The 25,835-nt window shown below is 42.3% G+C and overlaps 1 protein-coding gene across 1 annotated transcript; it reads right to left on the bottom strand.

Annotated features, from left to right (window-relative positions):
- Positions 1–7: 7 nt before the first annotated feature.
- On the bottom strand, positions 8–5,366 carry LOC132905051 (uncharacterized; the record flags this gene model as incomplete). Its single annotated transcript, XM_060955977.1, has 2 exons — positions 2,988–5,366; positions 8–2,932 (listed from the first exon to the last, which is right to left on the bottom strand). Coding segments are annotated over exons 1-2 (5,304 nt in total), but the record flags the coding sequence as incomplete, so codon positions are not given.
- Positions 5,367–25,835: the final 20,469 nt, after the last annotated feature.

Genomic DNA, 25,835 nt, shown 5'->3' on the forward strand with positions numbered 1-25,835 from the left:
TGGTCACCTCCTTCCGAATCTTCTTCAGGAACTCCCCGAACACTCCGTGCCCGGTGAGCACCTGGGTCAGCCTGTAGGTCAGCGGAACGCCCCGCGCTTCCTTCCACCTGTCCCAGACGGGCAGAACCGCGTCTACCGCGCGGTGGGACGTCTTCCTCGCCTCCTTCTCCAGTAGGAGCCGCCATCTCTCCCATGTCTCCTCTTCTATCTCCTTCCTCACCTGCAGAGGGTCTTCGTCTCGATCCCCGTCCCTGACTCTCGTGGCTCCGTACACCTTTTGAAGGGCCAGGGCTTGCAACGCGTATGGAGGGGATGCCGCCAGGACGGTCGCGGACGCGTGCGACACCGTCCTGTACCCTCTCGCTATCCTCAGAGCGGTGGTACGTTGAACCGCCCGCAGGAGTGTCTGACTTCGCCTGCTCGCGGCCAGATCCCTCGCCCAGATGGGCGCACCGTACATCGCTCGGGCTCTGACCACCCCGTCGTACAGCCTGCGCACCGCTCTCCCGGCGCCTCCGATGTTCGGGAGGATGCCGCATAGGGCGTTGGCCGCTGCCGCCACCTTTGGGGCGAGGCTCTCGAAGTGGGGCTCGAACGACCATTGGTCGTCGATGATGAGGCCCAGGTACCTCAGTTGGCTCCCCACCCGGACCCCTACCCCGTCCACGTCGATCGTCAGTCCATCCGGGGGCGGTCCTCTGCGTCTTCCGTCGTAGAACCCGAGCGCCTCCGTCTTGGCCGGAGCGACCTTCAGCCCCAGTTCTCCGATGGCCCTCGCCGCTCGCCGGGTGGCCTCCGTGGCAACCTCCGCCGTCTCGTACCACCAGCGCCCTCCTGCCACGACCAGGGTGTCGTCCGCGTAGCAAATCAGTCCCGTGCTTCCGGGCATCGGGGTGCGGAGCACGTAGTCGTAGGCGGTTATCCACAGCATCGGTCCCAGGACCGAGCCCTGCGGCACTCCGCGCTCCACCGCTCTTCTCTCCTCTCCCTCCGTGGATCTGTACGTTATCCACCTCTCCCGGAGGTATGCCCCGATTATCCTCCGGAGGTACCCCGGGACCTCGAAGAATCGCAGGGCCTCTCTGATCTTGCTCCACGGGATCGAGTTGAAGGCGTTGGTGATGTCCAGGGAGACCGCTATCGCGATCCCTTCTCGAGCCACCACTCTCTCCACCCCCTCTCTCAATCTGCGGATCGCGTCGATGGTGGACCTCCCGCGACGGAACCCGAACTGGTTGTCGTGCCAGCCTGGTACCCTGGACTCCATGTGCGCCCCCAGACGGGAGGCGATTACTCTCTCGAAGAGCTTGCCCACCTCGTCCAGGAGGCATATCGGCCTGTACGCCGATGGGGACTCCGGCGGTCGACCCTCCTTCCTCAGCAGCACCAGCCTCGCCACCTTCCACGCCCGGGGGTATGCGCCTTCCCTCAGGCACCTGTTGTACAGATGCAGCAGGCGGGGGGCCATGATGTCCATGGTCTCCGCCCACACCCGCCCGGGGATTCCGTCCGGCCCCGGCGCCACGTCCTTGGCAGCCATCTTCTTGGTGGCTGCTTCCAGTTCCTCCCTCGTTATGTGCGCTCCGGGTTGATCCGTCGCCGGTCCGCCGCCGCCGCTCCGAGTGCATCCCCTCTCCTCCGGGGGGGCCTGTTCCGTATCCTCGCGGCGCCTCGGGGAGTCTTCCTCCTCTTCGCCTCCTTCTTCTTCCGGTCGTGGGAACAGCGTGTCGATCACCCGTGCTAGTAGTTCCCGATCCATGTTCTCGGTTATCGGGGGAGCCGCCGGCCTGAGTTTCTTCAGCACCGTCTTGTACGGTCTTCCCCATGGATCGGATTCCACGGATTCCAACAGCCGTTTCCACGACGCCTCTTTCGCTTCCTTTATGGCCCTTTGCAGGGCCATTCTGGCCTCTCTGTGGGCCCTGTACCTCTCGAGGATCTCCTCTTCGTTGCGGTTCCGCCCTCTTCTTCTCGCCCTGGCGAGCAGCCTGCGGGCTCTGTGGCAGTCGTCTCGCAGGTCCGCGATCTCCCGCGACCACCAGTAGACGCTGCTGTTGTCGCGCCTAGACCCGGCGCTGGTTCGCGGCATGGAGGCGTCGCAGGCTCTCCTCATCCATTCTCCCAATTCCTGCGCCTCCCCGTCCACGTTGCCTCGGTTCTTGTTCCTCTTCGCGTCCCAGCACCAAGCCGCTACGGTGGCCGTTGCCCGAAGCATGTCCCCGTCCCTCTCCTTCAGTTTCCATCGGCGAGGAGGGGGCAGCCCCGGGCGGCTCGATGTCCTTCCCTCGACGTTGTTGTTGTTGTCGCCGCTCGTGCTTCTCTTGGCGGGTTCGATGTCCATTAGCACGTAGAGGTGGTCCGCTAGCGTTTCCATCTCTACGGCCACCCGCCAGTTCCTTATTCTGGGGTGGAGCCTCTGCGTCGCCCACGTCAGATCTATGACCGACGCTCCTCTCCGCCCCACGTATGTGGACTCCGAGCCTCTGTTGACCAGCACGAGACCGAGACCCGCGGCCCAGTCCGCCAGTTCTCTGCCTCTCGTGGTGGTTCTGTCGTTGCCCCACGTCGTGGAGTGGGCGTTGAAGTCCCCCAGTACGAGCACCTGTCGGGGGAGAAGCCTCCTTACGCACTCTCCCATCTCGTCCAGTAGGTCCTCGAACGCCCGGATGTCGCAGTTGGGAGAGATGTATACCCCCACCACCACGAGGTCCGTCCATTCGACCGCCACGAACCCGTTGCCTCTTTCCGCGACTCGCCCGGAGACTCCCGAGGTACACGGCCAAGTGATGGCGACCCATCCGCTTAGATCTCCCGCCCATTGGGGGGATGCGGGGATGTTGTACGGCTCCGCCACCACCGCCACGTCGGTCCCGCTCTCCCGGATGGACTGGTAGAGCAGGTCCTGGGCCCTTCCGGCTCTGCCCAAGTTACACTGGAGGACCCGGAATTTACTCGGTCACCTCCATGGCCTCCCCCGGGCCACTCACTCCGATGGTGCTATCCTTCCCTCCGACTGGTGGGTTGCTCGACAGGCTGGCCTGCTCCGCGGCTCCGGTGACGCCCTTGCTCGTGGTTGTCGCCGTGGCCTCTGCTGCCTTGGCCATCGCCGTTCTCCGCGCCCTTCTCCTTCCGGATGGTCCTACCTCCGGTGGTTTGCACGCCGCGCTTCCCATCCTGTGTTTTGACGGGGCTCCTTTTGCCTCGCAGATGGGGCATCTCGGCGATGCGGCCGTGCAGTTCCTCGCCCTGTGCCCCTCTTCTCCGCACCGGAAACACAGGTGGGTTCTTCTCACCGGGGAGACGCACATCGCCGCCATGTGGCCCACCTCAAGGCATCGGAAACACTGGAGCGGTCTCCTGGGGAGTGCGATCACCTTTGCCCTGGTCCACCCCAGTGTGACCCTCCCCGCTTGAGCCAGTTTACGGGCTCCGGCCACGGGGCACTTGGCGTAGAATATCCCCATGCCGCTTCTAGATGTTCCGGCGCTCCATGCTCTGACGTCGCGGGGCTGGCAGTCCGCCGCCCTGGACAGCTCCTCCAGCAGTTCCTCCTCGTTAAGGGATATGTCGACCCCCACCAATTTGATCTCGGCCGTCGGTACCGGGACTGATACTCTGACGGTGGAGGGGTCCAATACCCCGGCTAATCGCGACGCCAACTGCGTGGCCTTGCTCATGCCGGCGTCGTCCGGGATATTGATCACCATGGCCCCGGTCGCCGCCTTTCTCGTTCGGACGTACTCCAGTCCGCATTTCTGGAGGGTCTTGTCCCGTCTCGCCTCCGCCAGGATCTCCTCGTACGTCTTCGGAGCCCCGTCCCTCAGCGTGAGCGTTACCGCCGATGACGTTGGGGGGGGTCGGAGTGCTGGCCGCACGACCGCCGATCCCGCCCTGCCCGCCACCGTCGCGTACGTCCGTTTCGCCGGTTGGGCTCCTGTCTTCTTCTCTCCGTTTCTTTCTCTCCTCCTTTCCCCTCCACCTAATGCGGCGGGGGTCGTCCTTGGCGGTTGCCCGGCTGGTCCCACCGCCGATCTCGCCCTGCTAGTTTGTGGCGCGATGGGGAGGGGGGCGCCGTGGCCCGCTTCTTTCCTCCTCTGTTCCCTGGCCTTCCGTCTCGCATTCCGCGAGACCATGGTCCTCCATTCCCCGTCCGTCTCCTGTCCCTGTCCCTCTTGCTGTTGAGAGGGTTGGGAGGATTGCGGGGGTTGTTGGGGAGGCTTCGGGCTCGCCGTCCGCGGCATCGTCGTCCGCTCTTTGTCGCCGCTGTTGTTCCCTCCTGTCGCTTGTCTCAGCAGGCCCGTTCCCCTGAGGGCTTCCCTGAGCTCTTCCCTCAGGGTCCCCAACAGGGATGGGCCGAGGCTGCTTATCGACTTCTTTAGCATCTCTATTTCTGCTCCGATGTCGTCCTTGGCCCTCCCGCTGCTCCGGGGAGCCTGCGCCTCCGTCGGGGACGGCGCCGCTGTCTCGGCCGTGCCTTTCAGGAACCTGTCTATCCTTTGTTCCAACTCCTCGTTCCTCCTCTTCAGGCTTTCCACCTCTCTTTCCAGCGCCTCCCTCTTCTTCCTTTCTTCCAGGAAGTCTGGCACCCGGGAGGTGGTTGTTTGGTGGGACCATGCCGCGACGGTGTACTCGACCGCGTCCTTGAGGGTTTTGACGTACGTCCCCTTGAGGTTGGAGGACGTCGCCGCCACCTTCAGGACCTCGGCCTGATGTCGCCGTACTTCGGCGTCCACGTCTCTCGGTGAGGACCCTTGGATAACGTTCCTCATTCGGTCCGACACCTCTGGAGTCACTTTCGTTATTTTTCTCTTCTTGCCCCTCCAGGTGACCGAGGCCATTGACTCCTCGTCCTCCGATCTGCCTTCCGAGGTCGACTCCTTTCGGGACCTGTGCCCATCTTGCGCTTTCACTTTGTCCCTGACGTTCTTGGGAATTTTGAACGTTTGGAACGTGTTGCCGCTGTGCTCCGCTGCGGTTGGAAGCGGGGTTGACGGGACCGCGAGCGGGGCGTGCGACGGCGTCGGTGTCGGTTTCCCTCCCCGGCTGTTGCTTCTTCTCCTGTCCTCGGGTCCCGCCCTCTCCGCTTTTCTCTCCCCGCTTCTTCCGCGGTTCTTTGCCGCTTCGATGTTGTTCGCTTTTGTCCTTGCGGGAGGCCCACCCTCGCGGGTCTCCTCCATCGCGACGTCTTCCATTTCTTCACCGGACGCGTTTACGCGTATGGGGGCCCGGTGGCCCACCCCCACACGGCCACGGTCGCTAGCTAACGACGCAGTGGGGCCCGCTTGACCACCCACTCCTGCGCCGGTACTGGGGTATCCCTCCCCTGCACCGTAAACGTCGATTTCTTGGTTATCCTTCATATCCATATTTTTTCTTTCTTCTTCTTCCTCCTTCCTCCTTCCTTCTTCATCAGGTGCATGGTTGACGAGCCATGCCCTCGTTTGCTTTGCCACTCACTCTTTCGCACCCTACCCCGGTCGGGACCGATGCAGGATGACGGGGAGCCCCACGTGAAGGTGAGGTGAGTGGTCTTGACAGATATGGGCCCACCAACTTCTCCGAAGTTCTCCGCACCGGATCAGCGATCTGACGGGCGCCACAGCGCCGACCAGCCGCCACCCGACTATAGGTGAACATCAGATACATCGGGGTTTCTCAGGGCATGATGCTACGCACTGAGAACCCATACCCGCCTCGTGCTCCCCAACCTAACCCCAACCTAACCCCAACCTAACCCCAACCTAACCCCAACCTAACCCCAACCTAACCCCAACCTAACCCCAACCTAACCCCAACCTAACCCCAACCTAACCCCAACCTAACCCCAACCTAACCCCAACCTAACCCCAATACTCTGCAACTTTGTGGATGGCTTTCCAACAATGTCCAACCCCGTAGAATGGTTTTCCAACCCTCTACAACGTTGTGGAAGCCTCTCCAAATATTTCTAATCACGCAGAATGGTTTTCCAACACTCCACTTCGTTGTGGAACGCTGTCCCACGTCGTCCAACGACGTCCCACGTTGTCCCACGGTGCAGTCCAGTCTAGATCATCCAAAATTCTTTTCCCGGCTTTTGGTGACCCAAACTGGACTGGTGCGTAGTTCTCAGCTTGGTATCGTTTTCCAAAGATTAATCAACTGAATGATTTTTGGAAAACGATGCCAATTACCAGGTCTCACCACGTGGAGGTGACTACGCACGGGACCCGCCCATGATTTATTTCACATTATGCATCGGTCTCGACGTTCAACCTGTTGGCAGGAATGTCGAGTTCTGACTCTACGTGATCATGGGCCTGCGTAAAGAGATAACTGTTTCGTAGCCTAACTGCGAAACATACATCTCCAACGCAGCGGTTACACGAATCCTACAAACGTAAAACAAAGCTTACGCGACGCAATAACCTATCTCCCACACAACGCAACATGTATCTCACACACAACGATTACATCGATCGGTACAAACATCGTACAATAATTCGCAACCCTATCGGGAACATTCCGTATCAAAGATACATTTGTCTAACTTGGAACGAATGAAAAGAAATGAGGCTGCTATGGAAAAGGGGCCCCAACAATCAAAGGATGAAAGAAAAACCGCGGATCGCCCGGAACGAAAGTAAGTAATCGCGATCTCTCGAAGGAACTAACAAACCTACGTGACGTACCCCCGTGCACCAGATAACCCTAAGCTTCGGTGGAAGCTCAAGCATTCACCTTCGCTCGATTCCTGACACGTCGTTTGGATCTTATCACAGTCGATGGCACTTACCGATGATACCAGTGTCCAGCAAATGGGCCTGCGATTTAACACACTCCAACTGAACATGTTGAACTCGGGGAGGGACCGCTGAACAGGATTACGAAGGCAAGGCCCCAACTGAACAGTGGGGTCCACCCCCACGAGTTCGATCAGAATTACGGAGGACGTGAAATGCAGGTCCCTGTCCAAGTACCGAAGTACCAATCGGACAGCATTGCGGACCTGCGACTCAATCGTCAACAGTTTTACAGGTATCACCAGCGTGATGACAACGCCCGTGATTCGAGGCAAACGACGAGCAGTCGTCGAGACAAAAGTTGTCCTTGGGCAACCTACGAATCCAGAGAGTTGTCCAGTGCACGTTGACCCGCACGTACCCGGGATACGCGCGAGCGAGTACGCCACGCCGCAGTTTGAAAGAACTGAGCGATCGCGAACCGATAAATCGCGGGAACAATTTTTCCAATGTGGTAAGCGAGGGGATCAAGAGCGACGAGATTTATATTTTTCGTTCCAAAATGGATAAGTATCTTTGTACGGAATGTGCTTACAATGCACATAACATAGGTATCTATCTTATGATTAATTAAGGCTAAAACGCACGCATTCCACTTTGACCCACGTTGTCCCACGTCGTCCCACGTTGTGCCACGTTGTACCACGTTGTCCCACGTTGTCCAGCGTTGTCCACCGTTGTCCAGCGTTGTCCACCGTTGTCCACCGTTGTCCAGCGTTGTCCACCGTTGTCTAGCGTTGTCCACCGTTGTCCAGCGTTGTCCACCGTTGTCCAGCGTTGTCCAGCGTTGTCCTACGGTGTCTGACGGTGTCCCATGGCGCAGTCCAGAATAGATTACCCAATATTCTCTTCGTAGCTTTTGGTGATCCAAACTGCACTGTATTGGTGTAGTTCTTAGCTTGGTATCGATTTATTGTACAATGTTTGTGCTGATCGATGTAATCGTTTCCCAAAAATTAATCAACTGATTAATCTGCGAAAGTTATTACATCGATCAGTACAAATATTGTACAATAATTCGCAACCATACTGGCAGCATTCGGTAACAACGATACATTTGTCTAACTTGGATCGAGAGAAGGAAAATGAAAATACCGATACTGCATATACAATTTAGAATCTTGCAAAATGGACATACAACTCGTTGTGCTAAACTTTTGAAGATATCGAAAGTTATAAATTGTGACGATGCCGTAATATACTTCTCTTAATAATGTGATATCAAGAACAATCAGACTATGAAAGAAAAATCATCTGGACCTCTAGCATATATATTTAATATGCTATGAAACGTTGAAATATGTAACTGAAATGTATTTTCTGTAAATTAATAAATCTGAAACAAACTCATTTACTGAATTTGATACATATAAAAGAAACAGGCATCTTTAAAACGAGAACATTTTATATATGAAAAATAAACTACTAATAATGGTCAATTATAGATCAAATTACTATTGATTAAATTTTAGCAAATATAGAGAATCATTTGTATCTTTTTAAACGAAAGTAGGGTTACGTCGAGAACAAGAATTTTAAGTAATTGAATTTAAACTGAATTAAAACTTGAAAATTTCATATGCAATAACTAAGATGAGAGAAAATCCGATTATTATAAAATCACTTGTGTTGTCTTTTAACTTTCAACGGTATCTGTTATTTCCTACAACAACATTGTGACTTGCAACATAGTGAACCGAAAGATATGCGCATAAATCATATTTTGCAGAATTTTTGCTACAAACGTGACGATAATCGCGAATGAACTCTTGTTTCATGCAAATGAAATTCGAATATTTATAAAAATACTGTTACTCTTATGTTACTGTGAAAAGATAGAAAATATCGCGGCCGAAAGGATTCTAACAACTATGGTTCTAAGAACGAACAATCATCAGCATTAATTCTAATAGCAATGAATTAAATTTTTTAAAATATTTCAAGCCTTCGTAGCAATATTAAGATATTTCATTATAATACTTTGTTACGTGTTGAAATCGTTCACAATTTCATACATGTATATATATATTACATTCGTAATAAAGTACTATATTTTAACAGTCATGGTAACGTTAACGCTCATACAGAAATAAGTCTTTTAGCAGTATTTTCAGTAATAAACGTACTAATAAGGGGCGCTGAAAAAAAAACAAAGCAGTAGCCAGAAGGGCTACAAAGATTCGATCGTCTTCCACTCTATATAAACCCGATCAACACGCTGAGAGTGGAACTGAATGTTCTTGTTTCGCAACGCTAATTTACTACTAATATTTATGAAGCAGAAAATTCTCAAAATCAAACGCGAAGAGTGCTTTGTTATATCTGCAATATCAATTAATCTATCATTAAAATAAAAAAAAGAAAAGTCTGAAAATTCCCGAAACTTGAGACGCAACGCTAATAAATTTAAATCTACGCACTCGTATTTAAACAATACGCAACACTAATAGCGAGGGATCGTACTGCAACCATTTTGGAGGTTGCTAATGTACGATCACACTTGCACAGCTCTTGCAGCTGTACGTGTGATCCAGGAACAGTGTCCGACAAATGCAGTCGGAGTGTTTGGGTATTTTGTAAACGCAACTCTACTTGACAAAACGCGTTCATTCGTTGTCGCAACGCTAAAGGGAAAAATAAGTAGAACTCGCGATGGAACAATATCGCAACGCTAACTCTTAAAGTGAATTTAATGAAAATAATTATTTAATATATGAATAAGCTATTTTAAATATTCTGGTATTGCTACTTGCAATACTATAAAATAAAGTGAACACTTTTATAATCTAATTTTAAACAATAGAAAATAGGAAAAATTCTAAAAATTGCAAAAGGCAATCGCGATATCGTAATTCGCAACTCTAAAGCAAACGCGATTATCATTTTATCGCAACTCTAATTCAAACCGTAATCATATTCTCGCCACACTAATGCAAAGCCGCGATGTTATTTCGCAACTCTAATACAACCCGCAATTAATTTATCGCAACACTAATAAGAAAAATCACGAGTGGAGGGCTGACATATCGCAGTGCAACCATTTAGGAGGTTGCCGATGAACGATCACACTTGCACAGCTCTTGCAGCTGTATCGTGTGATCCAGGAACAGTGTCCGACAAATGCAGTCGGAGGGTTTGGGCATTTTATAAACGCAACTCTACTTAAGAAAACGCGATCATTCGTTATCGCAACGCTAACAGGAAAAATTAGTAGAACTCGCGATGAAACAATATCGCAACGCTAACTTTTAAACTGAATTTAATAAAAATTACTACTTAAAATATGAAAAATATTCTGGTATTGCTACTTGCAATACTATAAAAATAATTGAAAAATAACATCTTATAATCTCATTCTAAACAATAGAAAACAGGATAAATTCTGATACGTATAGTTCTATAGGAAATTCTAAAAATTCACAATAAAAATTGCAAAAGGCAATCGCGATATCGTAATTCGCAACTCTAAAACAAACGCGATTATCATTTTATCGCAACTCTAATTCAAACCGTAATCATTCTCTCGCGACACTAATAAAAAGCCACGATGTTATTTCGCTACTCTAATACAACCCGTAATTAATCTGTCGCGACACTAATAAGAGAAATCGCGATTTGCCCAATAGGACGATGGACCGATATATACATCGGTCAAAAAAACAAAAACTACTACTACGACTAAAAATACTAAAAGCGAGCATAGTGGCAAAGTAGTAACAATAATGACTTCCCATGCTCTGGATGACCCAAAGGATGGGGAGCCATTAGTAGTTGCCCTCTTGAGTGGCAGTTTGCCGGGCCTCTTCGGCTTATAGCTTCTTCTTTCTTCGGGCGCAATGCCCGCTGAAACTTAAATCTAAGCTCGAGACTTCTAAATCGCAAACAAAAAAAAAAAAATTTAAAAATAAAAATATAAACCGCGGAAGCTGATTGAAGTGCACATGGACTGACCAACGATCTCAGCGGTGATCGTTGCTCACTCGCACGTGCGTGCTCGAGCGATAAACGTTCGTTTCGAGCCCACTCGCGACCGCGACCGCGAAATTCGAAAAATCGAAAGGCAAAACCAGAGACGAGAGCATGCTCTACTCGTGCCAGTTTCACCGTCGATTTTTCAAATAAATTTCCAGAAACAGGTTGGTCACACGAAAACGTGCCTACCCGATCAGAGACTGTGCCAACCTGCCCGGCCCTACCTACTTATAATTAACAGACATACCAGAAAGTATACTACCTATCCTACCTAGCGCTATATTTAAAAAATGGCAAAACAGGCACACCAACACACCCGCTCCACGGTTCTCACACAAACGCCCGGGTGCAAAGGTCCTACACTAGAGAGGACGTCCCGGGACGCCTCCGACACCCGAGCTTAACACAACATGCATACTCTAAGGTACGTACCGTTTTCCTGAAATCGACTGACGAAGGCTAGTGACCATTGCGTAAAACGTGATAAACACGTCTGAGGAAATGATATCGTTAAAATAAATGTAAATAAACTTGGAATTATAATTGTAATTTATGGCAATATTAAAAGCGTGGTTGCAGTTAATCGCGTGGATGATATTATCAGAAATTATGATTGTATCGAGACGTAAATTGAATCGATATATGTCTCGACATTTTTAGTATTTGAGATTGTAACGAATGAGAAGAAAACGACGCAATTCCACGGCCTAACAACACACATACATAATATGGAAAATACGTCGTGCACGATACACTAACGCTTCGTCAGTCGCTGAGAAATTATTACATTACTTAAGTCTAGATCATCGTGCCCAATGTTTTTCTCCCATTCAAGTAGCACCTGGGCACGTGAATGAGATCCTGACAATGGGCACGGAAGGGGTTAAACCTGAAAATCCTGATCTAAAAAGATGATTAGTTTGTGTAATTTATATTTAACGGACTAACGTTCTTTGATTGTATATTTTACTACTTCGTTTCTGATTAAATCTACTTTATTAATTTAATAGTAACTAAGTAACTCTACTTTATTAATTTAACAAATTAGAGCAAAATTTTAATATTGCAAAAAAGGTAGCGTTAATTGAAAAGGATTGAGGCTCGATCAAATGGAATTATTAACTCTAAATATATTATTAAAAAAGAAATAATCTCAGGCGATCTTTTTATCAAAGCATATATTCGAAAGTGCAGAAGCAGTGTTCAAAATTATTGCTTTGATTCAAAAATCTGCCTGTCGCGAAGTGCCTTCTTGCACGTAAAATATTACACATTCTTGTACGGAAAAAATGAATTTTAACTCATTCTAGCCAAAGTGAAATAAACGAACGTGACTTAATATTGTAACGATCGATTCATAGCTAAAAATCAAGTATATTTATGTCATACAGGTATATTCGTGTAGATATTTGCCATTTGCAAATATTCATACGGAATATTAACATGCGTATTTATAAGTAACACGAATATATTTTCAAGTGCATATGTTGAACCTAATTATTAAAAAACTAATTATTATAATCGCGATGTGCAAGAAGACCTATCCTAAACTAATAAATTTGAAAAAGGAGTGTTACTACTCACGGGTATGAAGAATACCCGCGGTCACTATGCTCGCAAAAAATTCTACGTAATACAACCAGTCACTCGTGCCGATTCGGACCTTTCGTCCTACGACATGATTGAGTGACCGGAGGAACAGAAACGCATGCGACTCACCGTTCGGAGAAACAGAGGACGAATATCATCAGGAACTGTGTAGGGTCCAGTGGTGGAAATGGAGGTTGCGAAGAATCTGTTACAGAACAAAACACGATGAGTGATTGTTGATTATTTAAAAGGTTGGAGATAATGAAAAATGAAAGTTTATTAACTGTAGTAACTTTAGTAATAATAAAGATTGAAATACTAATAAACTTTGGTAAGTATAAAAACTGAAACTCTAATATGAAAGTAAAAAATCTAGAAATTAAGAATCTAATAATTTCTGAAATACATTAGTCATTTGTTTCATAATTCGGTACTAAGACTTTAACACTTATTTTATTTTAATGAAAGAATTACCCCAGACGATTCTAATCTGCCAAATTTTCAATCAAATTGTATTTCTTAATTAATAGTGATCAAAGAAAAATATACAGAATAGACATAATCGAAGTACGATATGTAAAGATACTTACATTCCTGGCTTTTGAGCCACTGTTAGAAGATTCCCAAAGAAGGTAAAGAAGTTGAAGCAGTGGTATGTCTATAACCAAACATAAGATATCATTAATATCGTTAATACATAATAACAAACTCGAAACTTTACCAATAATTAAGAATATACTCTAATAAGTATGTAAATTGGAACTCTAATATAAAAGTTTGAGAACAAAATATACAGTGATTTTTTTATACGTATCAGACAGTTTTATTGTACTTTAATGCTAAGACTTTAAGACTTTATTTCAATTAAAAAGGAAATTTACAGCTTTTTGAATTATCAATCATTTTTATTTTATAATTAACAGTATTTCAAACAAAATATACTAAATAGAACAAATTGAAATACAATATATAAAACTACTTACATTCTTGAGCTCCTGGAGAGGCTTTATCCTCTTGAGGGAGGCACTGACTCTAATACCGGAAACGAATATTCAAAAGAATAAATATATAAAGAAAGGAAAATAAAAGACTACGTTACCGCGACCGCTTAAATTATGATCGGCGAACAAGAACTCTAATCGCGTACAAATTTGATTGATAAAATTTTATTATTTTCGCGTATGATTATTCGATCGAATTTGATCAAGACTATCGTGATTTTAAAATATTGAAAAGAAGCTATTACGTAGCAAACACTGACTCTACAACCGCATTGCGCGCGGTCACAAATATTCCCTGAAAATAAAGCAGTTTAGGGGCGGGGATGGGGGGGGTGGAAAAGAAGCGAAACGTCGTTTCGACAATTTTCTTCTTTTTCCTATCGAACGTTTATTTAGAAAATACTGCTATTTCTTTATACTTAAAAATTATTATTAAGAAATTGGAACAAGTATGAAAATGTAAGTTGAAAATTGTGAGATATTTCTTGATAGGGAACAAATGCTTACGAATACCGTGAATGCATTACAGTCATTTGCAAGAATTATACTGTTCGCAATTAGAATATATACTGTGAATTTTCGTTATTAGAACACGAAATATACATTCCACTAATACATTATACTCGCGAGTTATAAATATTGGAAAATATTTGTAAGAATTCAAAAGTTCGCCACTAAATATACTTAAGGAATACTTGACAAACGCACGCGAAATCTTGTTTCGAAGTATTTAAATCTAACTGTTACCAAGTTGCAAGTTTATGACGTTAGCAGTAGCAAATTCACATAATACAACAAAAGAAATTGAATTTCATAAGTGATTTATTGAGATATAACTCAATTTAAAACAATAAGACAATTCGTTAAAAATTCATTTGAAATAAGAGAATGATTTCATAAATCGGAAATAGAACAATAATTTATTTAATCGAAGCTATTGACACAGCATATATAATTTCGCGTCTTGCGAAAGAAACATTCGAGTCATTGTACTAAACTGTTTAATATTCTCCAACATCACTACAATAATCTTCCCTTAAAAATGAAAAAATAAAAAGAAGCTCGGACGAAGAGACAATGAAAGACAAATCGCGGCGCGAACTCGTTCGTTCGCGATCTTTTGAAAGGATCAATGGATTCACGCGACGCACTCCCGTGCACAAAATAATCGCAAGACTCAGTGGCAAAGAAGAATCGATTTTTATATTTCATTCCAAGTCAGATAAGTATCATTGTACAGAATGGACTCAGAATGGATTTGAGAGTCAAGACATATCCCACGTTGTCCCACGTTGTCCCACGTTGTCCCACGTTGTCCCACGTTGTCCCACGTTGTCCCACGTTGTCCCACGTTGTCGCACGTTGTCCCACGTTGTCCCACGTCGTCCAACGACGTCCCACGGTGTCCCACGGTGCAGTCCAGTCTAAATCATCCAAAATACTTTTCGCGGCTTTTGGTGACCCAAACTGGACTGGTGCGTAGTTCTTAGCTTGGTATCGTTTTCCAAAGATTAATCAACTGATTAATTTTTGGAAAGCGATGCCAATTACTAGGTCTCACCACAAGGAGGTGACTACGAACGAGACCGCCCATGAGTTATTTAACATTATGCATCGGTCTCGACATTCAACCTGTTGGCAAGAATGTCGAGTTCTGACTCTACGTGATCATGGGCCTGCGTAAAGAGATAGCTGTTTCGTAGCCTAACTGCGAAACATATATCTCCAATGCAGCGGTTACACGAATCTCTACAAACGTAAAACAAAGCTTACACGACGCAATATCTATCTCCCACACAACGCAACATGTATCTCACACACAACGATTACATCGATCGGTACAAACATCGTACAATAATTCGCAACCCTATCGGGAACATTCCGTATCAAAGATACATTTGTCTAACTTGGAACGAATGAAAAGAAATGAGGCTGCTATGGAAAAGGGGCCCCAACAATCAAAGGATGAAAGAAAAACCGCGGATCGCCCGGAACGAAAGTAATCGCGATCTCTCGAAGGAACTAACAAACCTACGTGACGTACCCCCGTGCACCAGATAACCCTAAGCTTCGGTGGAAGCTCAAGCATTCACCTTCGCTCGATTCCTGACACGTCGTTTGGATCTTATCACAGTCGATGGCACTTACCGATGATACCAGTGTCCAGCAAATGGGCCTGCGATTTAACACACTCCAACTGAACATGTTGAACTCGGGGAGGGACCGCTGAACAGGATTACGAAGGCAAGGCCCCAACTGAACAGTGGGGTCCACCCCCACGAGTTCGATCAGAATTACGGAGGACGTGAAATGCAGGTCCCTGTCCAAGTACCGAAGTACCAATCGGACAGCATTGCGGACCTGCGACTCAATCGTCAACAGTTTTACAGGTATCACCAGCGTGATGACAACGCCCGTGATTCGAGGCAAACGACGAGCAGTCGTCGAGACAAAAGTTGTCCTTGGGCAACCTACGAATCCAGAGAGTTGTCCAGTGCACGTTGACCCGCACGTACCCGGGATACGCTCGAGCGAGTACGCCACGCCGCAGTTTGAAAGAACTGAGCGATCGCGAACCGATAAATCGCGGGAACAATTTTTCCAATGTGGTAAGGGAGGGGATCAAGAGCGACGAGATTTATATTTTTCGTTCCAAGATGGATAAGTATCTTTGTACGGAATGAGCTTGCAATGCACATAACATAGGTATCTATCTTATGATTAATTAAGGCTAAAACGCACGCATCCCACGGTGTCCTATGGTGTCCCACGATGTCCCACGATGTCCCACGATGTCCCCCGGTGCCCCCGCGGGGGGGTATTAGTCCAGTCTAGATCACCCAAACTATTTTGGATGATCAAGACCAGACTATATTCAAGTAGTTTTTAGCTTGATATCGTTTTTCAAATAATAATACTAATATTTAAGATAGTAGTTAGTGTATTATTATTTGGAAAACGATACCAATTACCGGGACCCACCACGAGGAGGTAACTACGTTCGGGTCCCATTTACATAAACAGTTTTTAAGCATTGAAAACAGAGATGTAAAATTATTTTATAACAAAGAAGTAGCGTGTATTGAAATTTATTAATTAGAATAGCTGTAGTACGTGGATCTGTAGAATCATACTTGATTATTGAACATATCATCGAAGAAACGAAACCATGCAAGATAACAATTGTAGTGCGAATGGGTGAATGGTGAGTTGTCGCTGCCTTCGATTAAATTGCACTTGCTTCCTTCGTTCCACGAATACGGGACTGTTTCCTTGGTTTTGAGCAGACATGGAAAATTACATCCCATCCATAGACACTCAATAGGTACACTCTGCGTTACCATTGTTTTTATATGAAATAGTGAAATGAGAAATTAAATACTATATTTAAAATTAAAAAATAATGCTGTATAGAAATAAAATAGCACTTCAGGGACTTGAAAGATTTCGTAAATATTAAATAAAACGAAATAAATCATTAATTTCCTCACAACGAATTGATGGTATTCATTTAAATCAATGAATATAGAGTTGCTTCCAATTACTGATACAATTGTTATAAATTAAGAGCATAATTATTTTGAATTAATGGGAGGATATGGTTATAAATTATTGGTATAATTGTTAAGAATTAATGCAGTAATTGTTTTAAATTAATGACTTAAATGTTATAAATTAATGGCTTAGATAATAGAAATTAATAGTTTAAATGTTGTAAATTAATAGTTTAAGAGTCATAAATTAATGGATTAAATGTTATAAATTAATTGCTTAAATGTTACAAATTAATAGCTTAAGTGTTGTAAATTAACGATTTAGAAGTTATAAATTACCAGTTCAATGTTATTGTTAATATTTTTTGTTTATTTACCGTATATTTAAGTTCTTCTTCGATGTTCACTCTCCGACAGTTCAGGCACTAAAGAGCTCGCGCGCCACTTCCGGGTTCCCTATATACCTTTACAAAGTATCGAGATGTCAATCAAAGGGTAACGATCTTTTGACAAAGCAAAAGACGGTTTTTCCATTATAACAAAATCAAATTGACCAATTTCTTAATTTTTATCGTAAATTGGCGTCTTCAATGATTCAATACGATGTCCATTTTTATCGTTTTAATAGTTTCCACAAGCTAAGACTATATTCACACTTCTTTGATACTAGTTTTCGACTATCAATTAGTTTGAACAGAAAGAGAAAGAAAACCTAACGGCAGTCGATGACGTTACTGTGAAATAAATTAAGGTATTAAATAATGAACGCTCTACATCACTGTAGGTGATATTTAAAATTCTTATTTAATGCTTACTTAAAAGTCAGGTTCCTTTTTAATTCCTCTCAAGTTAAACGAGTAAATTTACTGGTTATGGTAGTAAGAAAAAATGGCTCCTTTTTCTTCAGTAGCACCGGCATCGATGTACGTGATACAGATATTAATTATATAGCGAATAATATTCTTCGTTAGATCTATCAAAGAATTTATTAGGCTATTAGCGAGTGACTTATTGATTACATAAAGAATGGTTTGATTGTTATAAATTAATGCTTCAAATGTTGTTAATTAAAGTTTTCATTATTATAAATTAATAGTTTAGTTGTTATGAATTAGTTGCTTAAATGTTGTTAATTATTGGTTGGATTGTTATAAAATTAATTGTTCGAAAGTTGTTACTTATTGGCCTGATTCTTATGAATTAATGGTGTAACTGTTATTAAGTAATGGATTAAATATTACAAATTAATGCTTTAATTGTTCTCAAGTAATAGTTTAAAAGTAGTTAATTAACGGTTTGATTGTTATAAATTAATGGCTTAAATGACATAAATTAATGGCTTAAATGCTATAAATTGATAGCTTAAATGTTATAAATTAATAGCTTAAATGTAACAAATTAATGGCTCAGATGTTATAAATTAATGGCCTAAATGTAATAAATTAATAGCTAAAATGTAATAAATTAATAGCTTAAACATTTAAATTAATACCTTAAACGTTATAAATTAATAGCTTAAGGATTATAAATCAATAGATTAAAAGTTAAAAATTAATGGATTAAATACTATGAATTAATTGTTTAAAAGTTATAAATTAATAGCCGGAATGTTATAAATTAATGGCTTAAATGTTACAAAATAATGGCTTACAAGTTATAAATTAATGGCATAAATGTAATAAACTAATAGCTAAAATGTAATAAATTATTGGCCTTGTTAAGGTTATTCGGTGTATGTGGTATTAAAGAAACGCGTGGGTAAGTAGTAAGGTATTGTAAGTATATATATTGTGAATATTAAAGTTCAAAGTGTGGAATACAATGTAAGCCGATCCAGATCCTCGCGCTAGCAATGTACCCTGAGACCAAAAGAACCGCCGAAAGCAACGTCGCACGTGTACCGCTTATGGTCTGTCATCGACGCATTCTTTTGTCTACGCGCTATCGATGACCTCGGTGCTTGAGAAACCGAAGACCAGATGTAGAGTTTTCTTAGAAGTGGCGATCACTTCAACAGGCCTAAATGTTAGAAATTGACGGCTGAAATGTTGTAAATTAATAGTTTAAGAGTAATAAATTAATGGATTAAATGTTATAAATTAATTGCTTAAATGTTACAAATTAATAGCTTAAGTGTTGTAAATTAACGATTTAGATGTTATAAATTACCATTTCAATGTTATTGTTAATATTTTTTGTTTATTTACCGTGTATTTAAGTTCTTCTTCGATATTCACTCTCCGACAGTTCAGGCACTAAAGAGCTCGCGCGCCACTTCCGGGTTCCCTATATACCTTTACAAAGTATCGAGATGTCAATCAAAGGGTAACGATCCTTCGACAAAGCAAAAGACGGTTTTTCCATTAGAACAAAATCAAATTGAACAATTTCTTAATTTTTATTTTAAATTGGCGCCTTCAACGACTTAATACGATATCCATTTTTATCATTTTAATAGTTTCTACAAGCTAAGACTATATTCACACTTCTTTGATACTAGTTTTCGACTATCAATTAGTCTGAACAGAAAGGAAAAGAAAACCTAACGGCAGTCGATGACGTTACTGTGAAATAAGTTAAGGTATTAAATAATAAACGCTCTTGTATTAAATATTCTTTTTTCTTGAATAACACCTACATCACTGTAGGTGATATTTAAAATTCTTATTTAATGCTTACTTAAAAGTCAGGTTCCTTTTTAATTCCACTCAAGTTAAACGAGTAAATTTACTGGTTATGGTAGTAAGAAAAAATGGCTCCTTTTTCTTCAGTAACACCGGCATCGATGTACGTGCTACAGATATTAATTATATAGCGAATAATATTCTTCGTTAGATCTATCAAAGGATTTATTAGGCTACTAGCGAGAGAATTATTGATTACTTAAAGAATGGTTTGATTGTTATAAATTAATGCCTCAAATGTTGTTAATTAATGTTTCCATTATTATAAATTAATAGTTTAATTGTTATGAATTAGTTGCTTAAATATTGTTAATTATTGGTTGGATTGTGATAAATTAATTGTTCGAAAGTTGTTACTTATTGGCTTGATTCTTATGAATTAATGGTGTAACTGTTATTAAGTAATGGATTAAATATTACAAATTAATGCTTTAATTGTTCTCAAGGAATGGTTTAAACGTAGTTAATTAACGGTTTGAATGTTATAAATTAATAGCATAAATGACATAAATTAATAGCTTAAATTTTATAAATTGATGGCTGAAATGTTATAAATTAGTAGATTAAAAGTTAGAAATTAATGGCTGCAATTTTATAATTTAATTGTTTAAGAGTTAAAAAAATTATTCTAAATAAAATAATTATAAATTAATAGCCTAAATGTAATAAATTAATAGCTAAAATGTAATAAATTAATAGCTTAAACCTCATAAATTAATAATACAACTCTGCATAACGTTGTGGAACACTGTTTAACGATGTCCAACACGGTCGAATGGTTTTCCAACCCTGCTGAACATAGTGGAAGGTTCTCCAACGATTTCCAACCCCGTAGAATTGTTTTACAACCCTCCACAACGTTGTGGAAGACTCTCCAACGATTTCCAACACCGAAGAATGGTTTTCCAACCCTCCAGATCATTGTGGGAGGCTCTCCAACGATTTCCAATACCGCGGAATTGTTTTCCAACCCTCCACAACGTTGTGGAAGTCTCTACAACAATTTCCAACAACGTAGAATGGTTTTCCAACCCTATAGATCGTTGTGAAAGGCTCACCAACGATTCCTAATACCGCAGAATTGTTTTCCCACCCTCCACAACGTTGTGGAAGTATCTCCAACGATTTCCAACTCCGTTGAATGGTTTTCCAACCCTCCAGATCGTTGTAGAAGGCGCTCCAACGATTCTCAATACCGCAGAATTGTTTTCCAACCCTCCACAACGTTGTCGAAGTATCGCCAACGATTTCCTACCCCGTAGAATGGTTTTCTAACCCTATAGATCGTTGTGGAAGTCTCTTCAACGATTGTAGCCTTTACAAAATAACCCAAACACAATTGTTCGAGACTCGAGATAACGAGCTTAGTCTCGAGGCGACAACTAGTCGCCGAACGCAGCCGCGGTCACGGGATGAACGTTCCACCTAACAGAGATATAGAATTGCATAGCTCTCCTTTAAAGAATTAGCCGTACCGACACTCGACAGTAAACGTTCCAACGGCCCCGTGGCTCGCCACACACAGACCCCATTCTTCGGGCAAGATGATCGCCAGATGTCGATGCATCGTTCACGGTATATGTTCAGCTAGCCTGAGGACCCGCTACAAATCTTAGGATTTAGTTAACTAAAGTCCTTCAAATTGACAAACGGTCTTTATTCTATCAGGCCGTAAATCCGTCACCTATTGCGGGAAGATACGGGAGATCTGCTTTCCTCGCGTGCGACGCATCCCGCTAGGAACTCTCTCTCAAGGGCGGCTAGCATCCTTTTCTAACCGCCAACATAGAAATTAACCAATTAACAGCAACGTCCACTTCCCTCACCCTCCGAGCGGAGGCTTTCCTCGACGAATCCGATGATTTCGTGCCCTTAGGCACACTCCGTTACAGTTTTCCTCTGCAGCGTCATCGTGACGGAAAGTCATTCCCTTTCTTGCAGTCTCATTAGCCAGTTACCTGGTGTTCGTACGATCGGTGGATAATCCACGTCTCAATAAACAGTTAGTCAAGCGATCCTTGTATCGCGAGGAGTAAATCGAGTCCGACTTAGGCTTTGGAGCAAAATGTATCTGTTATCTCGTGAACCGTGGATCCGTCATATCGAACCTAAGGTCATTGTCATTAGCGTCTAGTTACCGCGGCCACTTGTCAATCTTGTAACATCTATACCTGTGTTAGTAAACGCTACCTCGATTGTGCGACAACGATGAATAATCGTAAGGTGAAGATTCACTACACGCCCCTAACCCAAGTCCTAACGCCAACCCGCATACATATCGAGCCATCGTCACATTGGGCAAATCGCGATTTCGCTTATTAGTGTTGCGGGAGAATGATTACGGTTTGAATTAGAGTTGCGATAAAATGATAATCGCGTTTGCTTTAGAATTCCGAATTACGATGCGGCGATCGTCTTTTCCAATTTTTATTATGAATTTTTAGAATTTCTTATAGAACTATAAGTATCGGAATTTATCCTGTTTTTTATTGTTTAAAATTAGATTATAAGAATATTAGTTTTCAATTAATTTAATAGTATTGCAAGTAACAATGCAAGAATATTTAAAGTAGTTTTTTTCATACAGTAAATTTATATTAGTAATTTTCATTGAATTCGCTTTAAAAGTTAGCGTTGCGATATTTTTACATCGCGAGTTCTACTAAAGTTTCCTGTTAGCATTGCGATAATGAATAACCGCGTTTTGTTAAGTAGAGTTGCGTTTACAAAACCCCCAAAGCCCTCCAACTGCGTTTGTCGGACACTGTTTCTGGATCGCACGTACAGCTGCAAATGCTGTACAAGTGTGATCATTCATCAGCGACATCTTTAAATGGTTGCACTTCGATCTCTCGCTATCAGTGTTGCGTATTGCTTAAATATGAATGCGTAGATTTATATTTATTAGCGTTGCGTATCAAATTTCGCGAATAATAATAATAATAATAGTAATAGTAATAAAGAAATAATCGTGAAACTTGTGGGTAAAGTACGTCCGTCCTTTTCGCACAATATAGTTCTCCTTGTCTGTGACGTCACATATGCCCGTCCTTGTCGCACAATATAGCTTTCCTTGTCTAACAGGAGTTGAGATACCTTCACTTACATTCTATACTTCTGTTACTTTGCCGCAGTTCCAATCGGTTTCGATAGATAGCGACGAGTCCGACACCTTACCGTGGAGCTGACCTAGTTCTTCACGTGTCTCTTATTTGATTAAATCTACATTTATTTTGTATAGAATTTCATGAGATTCCTATCTGAGACACATATATGTATGTACATATTCGCAAAAGACTGTCGGTACTACTGCAGCAGTGTATTCTGCTTACAACAGTTGTGCGTCTGGGACAGCGTATACGTCGGCATTGATTGCCGGCCGCCGCTGCGTTTTAGCGAAGTCCGAAACTAAACCAACATTGGAATTATAATGTTTGCTTTTTAATCATGTTTCAGGGTTTGACGTTAAATACGCATTTACTTATTTTTGCTCATCTTTATTGCACAGCCCATGTTCTCACTTATACTTTTACACGTTCTCTTAACACGTTCTAAACAAAGTAAACGTACGTGCGACTGTTAGATTTTCAATCAAGATATGAAATTGTGTACACGCTGCTTTCGAACGTTACCGATTCCATAAAAATATCGAATCCGTTAAAATTCGTATCGTCTGAACTGTTTTACTAGTTACAGCTACATACATACTTTTCTATAAATCCATTTTTAAACACTTCTTTTACATCGTCCTTCTCCGTACAATTTCTCAAAATTAATTTTGCAATAGCAATGCTCGTTTCAAATTCAAGGAAAGGAATTTATGTTGCATTAGAATAATTGTATAGTATTAATATTATATGGTACTATGTATGTCACACCTATATTTATAATATTTACTTCTATTATATAATTATCTTTTTTATTAGGATACTCTTTCTTAAGATGATATTTTTATTAAGAAATATTGAGAATTTATATATATTATCTTTTATTTTAAAAATTAGAACATATATATATGTACACGCACACACACACACAATACGTTTAAATTTTAAAATAATTCGTTTAATTGAAATAACATTTTACCAATGCCAATGCCAATCGTACATTCGATGCGATATTGTAATATATTTGAAGAAGAAAGGTTACATAATGCGAATTATTTGCGATTCGTGCTCAGGTTGGTTAGATATATGATGAAACGGTAATAGGCAATAGATGAGTTATTGAACTGAAGTGATTTAAAGGTGATAGCTCTATTACACTATTTGTGTGTGATTATACATATCGTTAGGATATATTTAGTTCTAACATTTTTATTTCACTTCTTCGCACAGCTATTACAAAAAAAGCTATAACATTCGATCCAAAATTTCGTACACATATTGCGATGTTCGACATAATATTAGTGACAAGAAGACGAAATCCTCCTGGAAACCTATCGTTAATGATCATAGGTATTAATCGCACGTCGATCGCGCTCTTACATAAACACGTAGCTTTGAAACAGCGCGTGTTATACACACGTTAAGAAAAATATACATAGAAAAATGTGACCAGTCACATAATAAATCAAAATATATGAACACAACGTTACGTTCGCTTCTTCTGAAATACAGTTGTTTATAATTCTTTTCACGTAGCGAAAGAGGATATTCAAAAGAGACCTAGAAATATTATGGTTATCACTCGCTCAGTGAATCGTATTCGTTCTCGCAATCGATAAATACAAATCGCGAATCACGTGTACGCTTATTTTCGTTTCATGATATTAGCATTCTATACGCATGTACAGAGTTCTATATAGATAAGACACGTATAGAATATAAATGCCATCCGATATTTCTTTCCCCCATACATATTAGCCCCCATACATCGCTACCGGATATAATAAATTGTGATTTGTAGCTTTTGATGTTTGTAACTTTTGAAATATGAACTGGAAATGGATTGATCCCTTAAATGGCTTGTAATAACGTTTGCCGTACGCCTACTCTTTGATTACTTCCATTCACGAATAGTTTACACGGTTTCGTGGCAGTTCTATGCTAACTGTTGTATTTTCTAATAATAACAGCGTACCTACGTCACAAAAGTGGCAATGAATTGTAATTTCTGGAAGAAACGAAAAGTATTTAGAAATAATTGTCTATAAATATTTAATCTTGATTATAATTAATAAAAAATTTTATGAAAGCAATGGCAATTGTCCAAAATCGATCATCCGCTTCATCGATTTCAATAATTTTTAAATATGTTGTCGAGGGCATGATTCTGAACAACTTTTTCCTATACATATATGATATGTATTTCGTTCTTATCTTCTGTTTATAGTTTATACAAGTTTACATAGGCTTTCTACTTTATCAGGCCGCTGCATCGCATCATAGTACGCGGCCTGTACTAACCAGTACTAACGTGCGCGCGCGCGCGCGCGCGCGTGTGTGTGTGTGTGTGTGTGCTGTCACGTACGCGCTACACATAGACAGAATTCACTGCGGTGTGGTACTGACGGTTTTTCTATTCTTTTTTTCTTTTTCTTCTTCATCTTCTTCTTCTTTCGAATATCTCGTAAACTATAGTCTAGCGGCAGTTACATGCATAGGGAAAAGTTATTCAAAATGTTGATTTCTACAACACCAATCAGAAATCACCGAAATCGTCGAGGTAGATTGATAATTACCCTTTGAAAACCTTTCTATGGAATTATCGTTGTAATTATTTCTTAAGTTGTTTTGATCGAGAATCTTATTTAAGGGACGAATCCAATACGGTCAACGGTGCCTTCGATGGTACTTTGTGTCTACTAAATTATTTATAAAAACGAAGAGCAACGATTCATTTCCATATACGAATAGTATTTAAAATCACTCGACTTATGAATAATATGTAGGCTGTCTAAGAGTTGCGATAATTTTTGTGATTAACGAGTCGTTGCCTTAACAAGTATTATACATTTTGACGTTCAACTTTCGCCCAAGATTTTCAAATAAAAAGTTTACTTTATTTATTTACGCAACTTATCATGCTTGTGTGAAGCCGCAATAAAATATAAAATTTCTCAATTACAATAAATGCAATCTAATATTTATATTAAAAGCGTGATCTGAAATTGATTCTTCTATATTAAAGTTCATGAATTTCTCATTAAGAGGCATAGTTTTGTTTGATTGTTCATCATTTTCATTGAGAGAAACTGATTCGAAAATTTCATGTTTCTCTTATACGTATAGGTGTACGTTTCGATTTATTATGTTATATCTGAAAATGTACAATTCATCCCTGTAACAAAATAATGCCGGAGACGTATCG

The sequence above is a fragment of the Bombus pascuorum genome, chromosome 3 (genome assembly GCF_905332965.1).
Source record: "Bombus pascuorum chromosome 3, iyBomPasc1.1, whole genome shotgun sequence".
Taxonomy (NCBI): Eukaryota; Metazoa; Arthropoda; class Insecta; order Hymenoptera; family Apidae; genus Bombus; species Bombus pascuorum.